Below are 11081 nucleotides of genomic sequence, written 5' to 3'. Positions count from 1 at the left end.
TATATATATATATATATATATGTGTGTGTGTGTGTGTGTGTGTTAGACTACCATGCAATCATTCAGGCTAGCTCGCCTCGACCACACAGCCTGTTGAGCCTATAAAATAGCCTGTAAGTGGACTTTGTAACCACTAGGTGGAGACAGCAACACATATGAGACTCTCAACACCAGCTGAAGTCACCAAATGTTTTAAATTCAATATTTGTACCGTTTCCCCATAAGATTAATTATTTTAAGGTGTCCTTATTTTAAGTGTAATTATACATTTAAATACAGAGTGATAATAATTAACAACATGTATTTAGGGTTGCTATATCCTAATGTTAGGGTTTAGCTTAGGGTTAGCTGCTTTTAATTTAATTATGCATTTAAGTACGCATAATGTACTGTTATTACTATAATAAGAACATGCAATGTGTGACAAGAACACACATTTTTTAATTAGTTACATTATTATTGATATCATGTATAGAATTGTAGCCGATATTTTAATGCATAAACAAAGAACGGCATTACAGAACAAATACAAATTTATATTATAAATGTGGCATATCTGCAAATAAAATAAATGTATTATTATTATTATTATTATTATTGGTGGTGTTGTTGTTGATATGTATACATTTTATTAGGTATTTATAGACGCTGTACTGAAAGTTTTGCAGGAAACAGAAGCTGATGCAAATAACCAGCCCTGTATTTTACAGAAGTACCACAAGAGGGCGCCCGTTATACATTAGTCAGTACTATTTGTAAGTGCACCAGATCTGTAGAGCTTCTCAAGATTAATTATCTTGGGCCTCTTTGAACTTTCTCCTTAAAACAGCGAGTGCGTAGATTCTTCTCACGTGCACTCTCCAAAACAAAGCAAACTGCATGCATATGCACTGCAGACATTTCTTTTCACAAACGTATTTTTAAACGTAGGCTGTTTTTAAATTCCTGAAATTCTGCTAAAGTAGTAAAGGAGTCGTTTAAAGCTAAATGAGTTCTGCTCCTAAGAACATCAAAACTAAAGTCTTCACATCTGCACCCACTTTTATACTGCACACGACTTGCTTTGAAGGGAAATAAATTAATAAATACCCCAAAGCTAAATGTGAAGACATTTGTTTGCTGAATTCTTAGTGGTTGTTTAAGCTGTGATAAAAGGTACCGGCGATTTTCAGACAAAAGACAAGGATCCTCTGCCCATATGGCCGCCCTGTGGAACTCTTTTGTGTAGTGATGGATATACTCGCGTTAAAGGCTGTCATCTCCAAAAGTTTTTTTTTTTCAGCAGATCAGACCACCACACCTTCCCCCCTTCCCTCCCCGCATCCCTTTACTGCCACGAGATGGTCGAATCTCCAAAGTGTGCCTTTCGTTTTGAACACAAATCCTCAATACTCCTTGTCCTCTACATACCCCCACCGCTTCCAGACTTTGTATTTATGAAAAGGGGGCATCTCAAATGTCCTGTGCAGGCGCAGCAGCTGCCACTGCGACCACGCCATTCTTTCAGAAGTTCAACAAAGGGAAGGGAGTTTTTTTCTCCATTTTTTTATTTCCTTTTGACAGGAGGCTCTGTGCACTTTTGTGTTCTAACACACCCCTGATTCCCCCCTACTTTGAGTCTTTGAGTTTAGGAGCAGGAGAGGAGGCTGCAGCTTTTGTCTGCTCATAGATGGGGGGGAGACTTTCTGCACCTCCTCCTTTTAACCATCTGATACGGCTCCTCTGCAGCCCTCAGGGCCCAAGCATAGCTGGCCACTAGAGACAAACTCCCTGACCCAAACCCCCTAACATACACAAAAAAACCACAACCGATCCGGCCTAGTCCAGCACTATCAAGACAGACTGCAAAAGCTGGTAAGCCTCCAGCAATCTTCAAGACATAACAATGTCTGGCAGATAGAGCTGCATTTTGTCAACAGTTGCCAGCATGGATCAGCTCTGCACGCCCTTGATCTGGCGCTGATATGAGGCTGACACTTCTGTAATGAGACAATGGATAGCATACACATACAAACATGTTTTCTTATCGCTGCAAGTGTAAACGGAGACAGAAGTACACAATATGCAATTAGTGATCAACACCTGTTAAAGGGCCAGTTCACCTAAACATGAAAACTTTCATTTATTCACCCTCGTGTTGTTCCACATACTTTCTTTCACAACTGTTTTTTTTCATATACAATGAAAGTAAATGGGGTCCAAAGCCACTTTGGGCAATGTGGCTTTGTATGGGCAAATTTTATTTTAAATAACTTTTGTTTTCCACAAAAAAATTGTGTAGTTTTTCATTTGGGTGAATTGTCCCTTTAACTGCAGCCATGTAGTTCAGTGCTTTGAACATTTTAATAATTTTTAAGTGCAAATAGCCAAACTTGTTGATTTTTTTCCATTAACTCCACCCACCGTTGCTCAAATGTTTTACTTTAACTATAAATAGCATATTTATTCTTTGTGTGAACAGCATCAATCACTACTTGCAATTAGTGTAAACAAGATGCAGTGCAGTTTGTTGCTATTTATACTTGATGCAAACATCTACTGCTGTTTACACTGTATAATTAGCACCTACTTTTTTTACACATAAATTTCAGTCACATTTACTGTTGTTCAGTGAATTTTCGCATGCGAAATCCAGTTATTTCAGTATAGAATCCACACAAGTTTCATGTAAGGGCGAAAGATTTCCCCATGCAGATTTAGTTGGTCGTTGGTCACCAACAGAAACTTACTTGTTTTGAAAGTGACTTCTGTGAGAGCTGTGTTTCATGCATCTTTATGCTATTGACATTATTTGCTTGTAAAATTGCTCTGTGACCACCTTTAGTGTAAATATAGTCGCCTGCTGCCATCTTAATTAGTTTCTAAATACTGAAACTTAAATGCTAATATTTGCATCATCTTTTACCATATGAATCAAACTAGGACTTTGGGTTGCCTGCTAATTCAAAATGAGATTTATTGAGACTAAAGCTCCACATGTATTTGAATGTTTGAGCAGGTGATGTGGAGGCCCTGACGCTCGTGCGGGGCTGTCAGCATTAAGCAAGGAGGGCTGACCTTCTGACCCTGTTCATAAAGTCAGCTGGCTCACATAATGAGTGATTACCATACACTGCAGACTGGAGCCTCTCTTACTGCACACTATAATCTGCAGGCCTGCTTTCCAGCCTGCCAGGGCAACACACGACCAGAATGAATTAGCCAGAATGAACTGTGAAAGTTTGGAGTGATTTAAGATTTTTTTAATCATTTTGAAAGACGTCTCTTATGCTCACCAAGGCTGCATTTGTTTGATAAAAAATACAGTAATAGTTAAATTGTGAAAAATTATTGTTTTCTATTTTTGTTTTAAAAATGTAATTTGTTTCTGTGATGGCAAAGCTGAATTTTCAGTAGCATTACTCCAGTCTTCAGTGTCACATGATCCTTCAGAAATCATTATTAATAATGATCCCTATTATTATGAGTGTTCAAAATGTTGTTTGTACTGCTTAATATTTTGTGGAAACCATGAAAGATTTTTTTTCAGGATTCTTTGATGAATAGAAAGTGCAAAAGTATAGCATCTAGTTGAAATAAAAATCTTTTGTAACATTATAAATGTCTTTACTATCACTTTTGATCAATTTAATGAATCCTTGCTGAATAAAAAAAAAATTTAATTAAAAAATAATATATCCCAACATATCGATTACTTTCCACAAAGAAGTTAAGCAGCAAAAACATTGATGATAAAAAGTTTTTTTGTTTTTTTTTGGAGCATCAAATCAGCATATTAGAATGATTTCTGAAGAGGAGTAATGCTACTGAAAAATCAGCTTTGCCATCACAGAAATAAATTAAATTTTTTAAATATATTAAATTAGAAAATAGTTCTATTAAATTGTAATAATATTCCACAAATTTAATGTTTTTCAAAATTCTTCCAAAAACATTTTAAAAAATCTTAAATGGAAAAACTTATTTATAAATTTGGACAAATCTAGTTTTGAACACAAGTGATGCATGCATAGCAAAAGTGCACTGTAGTTTTTACAAACACATTTAACGGTGTTGCTCATGGAAAACCTTGTTGATTTTGTTGACATCACAATCAAAACATTCCTCTGTTTGCTCCCTCAACGTTTTGTATCACCCCAGGGCTGGTTCTTGATAAGGTGTTTGTTGGGACAACAGAAATACCAATGGCAGTAGCCTGGGCAACAGGAGAACCCTTCCCAATTCACCCTTCACCACCATCTGCTGCTGTTCCTGGGGTGTCTCCACTTTGGGAGGAGGGGATGAGGGTTGGCTGAAAAGGCCATGCGATAGGACCACAGGGATAATGCAATATTATAATAAGGCAGTTAAAACCCTTTACAGACCAAGACAGCTGGGGTGATGTATGCAGAGCAGCACTCATCCACGCAGACGGCATGCTCTTATATCAATCAGTGTCTGGACGTGACAGCAGACTTCAGCTCTGGAACATGTGTAGGTCCTCCCTGAGTGCTCCAAAGTGGTCCACCAGTAGAAACACGCCCCAATTGGAGGTCTTTGTGAGGGCTACGCTGTGGTGGAGGGGGTGAGAGGCAAATATCTCGGGGGGGACGGTTGTATAACGACTGGCTTGTGCCAGGCACAGGGCCGCCCTGTCCCTCTTCCTCTCCTCCCCCTGCTAGGTACCTTCACTCCGGCTCATTATGCAGCAGAGCAGATGGAGCAGGTTTTTGTGGCCTAGTCTCTGGGTAGGTTTTAGGTTTTAGGTTTTAGTGCTTGGCTTTATTTGTATTCTGCAGGCGCTGGCTGTCTGAAAGAGCACAATGGAGCTCGCCTGCATGCTGACGTATTGTTCTTCAGGGGCTTATTTGATCACTTCTTTACTCTTTTGGAAGTTTAAAACAAAGTTGCAGGGGTAATGCAAGTTCAGCTGCACTCTGTGGCAAAGTCATTATATGTTTCTGAATGTTAAAAATATTAAATGCATAGTTGATTAAAAGAGATTAGTTGAGAAACAGTTGATTATAACTTTTGGTTATATCTTATAACTTCTGCAATCATGTGCAGTATTTTAATGTGTAGTATAAGAGTAGATGACTTCAGATACCTTGCATGCAATGCTCAATCTAAATCTATTTCAAACTAAGTCTAAGTGTTAACTAACTAATTCTGCTACGTCTTGCACAATTATACATATTACAGTTTTTATGGCTTCACGTTATTTGAGAAGCTTCATGGAATTATTTCTTTTTACTTTTAAAAAATTGTCACTGCAGAATCATTTCAAAGGTAAAAAGTAAAAATGGTGGGGGGAAAGAAATGTAAGAAATGGGGAAAATAATCTAAGAGTTATTGGATATTTTCATTTACATTCAAATTTAAAAAATATAAATATTTTGTTTTTAAAAGTCTATTATCTATAAGGTGCTAAAAACTACAATCTCAAATATTGAATTACTTTCTTGTTTGACAACATAATATGTTTGAGATTGTATGGGGGAAGTGTGGGAGGGTGACCAGATGGCACTTTCTTAACCAATCAGACTCTGTTGTTAGGAAGGTTCTGTCATCTGAGCCGAGCAGAGGAAATCGTGCTTCACCAATATATGCAGGAGGAAGTACAGTCAGTATTGGAGATTATTTTGAATCAGAACACTAATATATGCTGACGATTCACTTAGGGTCATGTTCATTTTGTCGTTAATCAGACACATTTCAATAGAAGCTATAGTCACACAAATATGTGTATTTTGTTTATTTGTTTAATTTGCAGATAATTACTCCTCACCAAGCTTTCTCGATTTATTGCTCTTGTGGAAAATCTTACATTTCAACATATGCTATCACAACGTGCCTGAGGCAAATGAGACTATTGTGTAATATTTTGTATAACAATGTAAAATTGTATAAATAAACAATGCACTTTAAGCCCTAACTTGTTTAATGTGTAAAAAAAAAGTAAATGTCGAGCTTTAAAGCAATGAAGTATAAATTAGTATAAACTTTTCATCCAGTGTGCTCTGCAGTGAGTGACTATTTGCTAGTAAACAACTTTGAATTGCATAAAATAGTGTTCTTCTTACTTAATCATTTCAAGAGAATTGGCTAAAAATAGTAATATATATATATATATATATGACCTTACTCAAGATCCGTCAATATGTATTTTTATGCTGTTTAAAACAAATCAACAACAGGAGACAGAGCAAACAACCATGTCACCATACATCAGCAGTCTGAGATATTAAGTGGTAATATTGAGTTATTAAGCCATGGAATCCTAATTTATTTTATTTTGAAGCTGTTCAAAGAAAATATTTCATTTCATGATTCCGAATATGTAATTAGGGCCTCTTGATTGTTTTATTACTTGTATATTAGCAATGTATTTATCCTGTGGTTTGCTCAGCCTGGCCTGTAATTTGTTAAATAACTACATTTCTTTCTTGATTGCATTCCCAATTCTATACTGTAGATGTTTTGGTGAGTTAATTAGGACTATAAAATTACATTTTTATAGGTGAGATCAGGTTTTTCCCCCATTACAGATTAGATTGGTTGAGCCTCATCATTCTGGCAAGTGCCTCTGTTGAGTAAATTTCAAATTTTCTATATAAAAGAGGAACTTATGTTGTTACATTATTGTTAATTTTATAAGAGAGGCTAATCAGGTTGATTTAGAGAAAAACTGTAGATTATAAGTCATCTTAGTATTTAGGCATTTGTGGGAAGACCACACTGTCAAGTTTTAATATAAAAGTCAACTCGCATAAAAATTGAGAACACATACAATGTTTTGTAGGTATACATTATAATCAAATTCTGCATATTAAGGTTTTCTCCAAGCACTGCAAGTAAAGATGAGGCCTATAAAGTCACTGACATTTTCCTGCATTTTCATGACATGTAAAAAAAAAATAAGTTGCTGCACAAACAAGTTTAAACAAATTTTTAACTCATTTTTGTCTCATAAAAAAGGTCTAAAGTAAAAAAAAAAAGTGTAATAATTTTTACCATTTTTTCAATTTCCTTTGTCTATTTAAGAACATATTTAAATATTTTGTCTTCATTTTTAATCACATTTTTCTAAAGTTAAACCTTTAGAGATTATAAAGTTAGTTTTTTTTTCTTTCTTTCTTTTTTTTCCTTTTATGTCATATCAACATTTCTAAAGTGAAACCTTTAGAGAATAAGACAATTCTGGAAAGTGGAAAGCACATTGCCGACAATAAGATACGTTATATTGTGCAGCAATTACATTTGTAAAAATGTCCGAGATGTTAAAATCCATTTTTAAAAACGTTGCTTCGACGCACCGCCGCGTCCTCTGCGTGTTCAACGCATGCGATATTTGCTCTGTGGAACAGAGGCAAAACTCGCTTCTCCTTCCTCTCCAAACCTCATCCGCACAAAGAATGAGGGCCATTGTGTCGCTCTCGTGGCATACCTGACCTCATTCACATAAAGAATGAGGATCATCTTGGCATGGACGGGACGAGGAACGACGTAGAACCGCGAGGGCCACTCGGGCCTGCCTCGCGCTGCCTGGACGGTTCAGCCTCCTCAGGAGCATCCAGGGATGTGGAAACATCAGCATCCTTGCTTCGAAGGATGAGTCGAGTATTCCTCAAGGTTTGCAGCATCTCAACAGAGAAGAGTAAAGCTCCAGATCAACGCTCGGGCAGAGTGATCTCAGGAACCCACTCGTTATAGCTGCGACTTTCTTCACAGAACAGGTGAAGCTTCTCCAGAGCTGGATCCTCCCATGAGTCCTCAGCTGGGTTCTGTTAAAACGGAGCAGAAGGGTTTTTAAAAAACCAAGTCTGGGCACAAATTAACTTGCACTTAAATGTTAGATATGAACATATTCTCACCGTTATAAGGACACAGTGAGCGTCCTCGAGTTGACCCTTGGTACCAACAAGAGCGTTGAGACGTTTCAGGTCGTTTACTCTGACTATGCTGATGTCGTTGTCAAAGCAAAACGCTTGGATCAGAGTAAAATGGATCTGGAGAGCGATGTCGCACTCAAAGTCATCAGTGGCCAACAAGCAGAAAGACACACTATCAGGGTCCCTGTAAAAACAAAAGTATGTTTGAAATGAGGTAACCCGCACAGCAGCAATGGCATGGTTAAATAGATAGGAAATGGGTTATCGCATGGAAGACGTTCCTCCAAACTTACTCGTTCATTATTTTTGCGCATTCATAGACGCCAACAGTGAGGCGACCCTCCGCCTTGGCAGACAGCAGGGCTTCGGATAGAGATTTTCCTTCATTCACCATTTTGGTTTGAGTTAAAGTAGGCAGTAGCTGTGTTTGAAGTATAGGTCAAAGCAAAACGCTTGGATCAGAGTAAAATGGATCTGGAGAGCGATGTCGCACTCAAAGTCATCAGTGGCCAACAAGCAGAAAGACACACTATCAGGGTCCCTGTAAAAACAAAAGTATGTTTGAAATGAGGTAACCCACACAGCAGCAATGGCATGGTTAAATAGACAGGAAATGGATTATCGCATGGAAGACGTTCCTCCAAACTTACTCGTTCATTCTTTTTGCGCATTCATAGACGCCAACAGTGAGGCGACCCTCCGCCTTGGCAGACAGCAGGGCTTCGGATAGAGATTTTCCTTCATTCACCATTTTGGTTTGAGTTAAAGTAGGCAGTAGCTGTGTTTGAAGTATAGTAGTGGCTCGAGCGGAGCGAAATAAGTTGCGAGTGAGTTTCCAGCTGACACGCGACCAGTACTTATAGTGGTATAGTGGCACGCGTTTGCACCCCGCGTTCTGATTGGCTGTTCTGAACAATAAAGCAAAGGACGTTTCCAAGGCGCGTGCCTTTAGACATGCACGACATCTATAGAACTGTAAGAAAGGATCAAACTCTGATCCTTTCACTTTTGTCCTAATTAAATAGACCGACTTATTCTACTCAAAAGAGGTGGCAGAAATTCAACAAGCTCAGAAAAAATACGCGCATGTTGATGAGTAGCTGTCATGAGATAGTTTAGAAAGGTTCACGTTTTGCGAAAATAAGTTTAAACATTTAAACAGTTTACTTTTTTTTTTTACTTTTTTTTTAATAAATATTGTTCATTGACATGTTTTTACTGTTTTATGAACTAGTGAATGCAAAAAGGCTGATGGTGGCAAATGTTGACCAGTTTCAGAACGATAAACTTCCTTATATAAATTTTAACCTACAATATTGACGTTGACCAAAACAATCAATAAATAGGCATACTGAGTGAATTAACCAACATGTAGGCCTATACATTCCATCATTGCTCAATCTGCGAATAGTTAGGCATATGAATTTTAGTTTGGGCGTGTATTAATTGTTTCTATAAAAAAAGAGTTAAGCAAAAGAAAAGGGTTTATTTAAATTTGTTAATGACAATCGAAATATAGTTCGAGCAAGCCTTTTTATTAAAAATAAAATCGGGGTAATGTGCTTGTCACAGATGGGTGAGTTTATCAAACTGTTGAGGTTGATTTTTATGTGCTGAAGGTTATTTATTACCTATTGCTGATTGTGTCACATACGCGTGGCTAATTTGCATACCCAAAGGTGACCGGATTTACGGCGCGTGGCATCTGGACGTGCTTCTCTTTTGCTATGGAAACACTCCCCATCTGCTGATGGGGGAAGATGAGGATCAGCTGAGCAAATTTCTGCTGTATTTTCATAATTCTGAACATAATTCTGTTTATCAACTGAGACTTCTATCTATGCCTGCGGACACAAACACTTTTTATGGTGCCTTTCGATAATAAACGTTATATAAATATTCTTAATTGCATTTAGAATCATAGCCTTAACTTGTTTAATGTGTAAGCTTTAGGCCTATATTTGTTTAGTTCCTATGCTTGTAACTTTTATTAAAATCGTCTTGAACACGTCTGAACAAACTTCTGGCTGACTTTTATTCCTTTGATGACAGGTAAGTCATATAGAGTAAAATGCAATGGCTTTGTAACAGATGGATGTCCTAATCTGCAGCTGCAGGAGAGATTAAGTAAAAGCAATTGTTCGATTAGTCTGCTTTGCGCTCGAGCAGCTTTGTCTTGGAACACCTGTCACTCTCGCGCACTAAGGGGGGCAGGGACGGGATGCCCGGCCTGCAGATGTGATACTAGAACAATGCATCTATTCTCGTTGCAAGTGTCTTTGCTATTTGAAACCAGTTCTTTCTCTTTCTTTCCTTGTTTGTACTCTGTACTGTGTAAATAAAGCACAAATGTACGCTCTATAGAACTTTCTGTATTATTGTAAGTGTCTTTTTATATGTTAAAGCTATAATTTATATCGTTTGCATGTATGCAACTTAACTTGCCAAAATTATACATGTAAAACAATATTTTACATAGTTTTTCCTATTGCTGCAGCGATCACTATAACGAAAACTTCAACTGAATCTATTTAAGCTCCAGACAAAAAAAAAACAAAAAAAACTTGCACACAATAGTCATATGCGCTGCTGGGCTGCGAGAGGCCAATGGGGGCATCCTAAAGTGAGGCCTCTCCATCTGCTCCTGTTCTGCGGGGTAACAATGGGCCTGCATCAGTCATTGTCAACCTGTTATCTTTAGCCTCTCAAACAAAAACAAAAAAAACCTATTTCCTTCCATATAAGCTTGCATTCGTAATGATCTGTGATTCTGATATAGTTTTGTTTTCCCCCCAATTTTTATTAAAACCTGTCAACAAAATGACAAAAATATCCGCGCATTTAAACCAAGCTGTTTATTCGCACATCATTAAATGCGTTAAGGCTGCGAATGTTTCTGCACTTGGAGAACATACGAATATAAACTGCTAAATTTTCAGGGTGGCCTACATTTGGAAAGCTGCCTCTGGTCACGTGGTCCGTGGACGTAGCAGGCCAGATTGGGCAGCGGGGCGTCATGGCACGCGCATCTTATTTGCATTTGTAAAGGCCTCTAATAATAGAAGTTTCTGAGTTCACAATAGGGCCGTTTCCACAGATGGCCACACTCCACCTGTCTTTTGCGCTGAGGGCGGGGGGATGCAATCCCCTTATCCACATTTGCTCACTTTAACCATTAAAAAAATACGCAAACGCATTCAACAAATAGAA

At 37.7% G+C, this 11081-nt stretch overlaps 1 protein-coding gene across 1 annotated transcript; it reads right to left on the bottom strand.

Moving 5' to 3' along the window:
• Positions 1-7256: 7256 nt before the first annotated feature.
• LOC107708507 (growth arrest and DNA damage-inducible protein GADD45 gamma-like) lies at positions 7257-8637 on the bottom strand. The gene is made up of 3 exons (XM_016512769.1): positions 8522-8637; positions 7854-8055; positions 7257-7763 (listed from the first exon to the last, which is right to left on the bottom strand). The coding sequence occupies exons 1-3, from the start codon at positions 8620-8622 to the stop codon at positions 7650-7652; spliced, it is 417 nt and encodes a 138-aa protein (XP_016368255.1). The 5' UTR covers positions 8623-8637; the 3' UTR covers positions 7257-7649.
• Positions 8638-11081: the final 2444 nt, after the last annotated feature.

This window comes from Sinocyclocheilus rhinocerous, unplaced genomic scaffold (assembly GCF_001515625.1).
Source record: "Sinocyclocheilus rhinocerous isolate Xijiao unplaced genomic scaffold, SAMN03320098_v1.1 scaffold506, whole genome shotgun sequence".
Taxonomy (NCBI): Eukaryota; Metazoa; Chordata; class Actinopteri; order Cypriniformes; family Cyprinidae; genus Sinocyclocheilus; species Sinocyclocheilus rhinocerous.
This window is presented reverse-complemented; position numbering and strand designations above follow the sequence as displayed.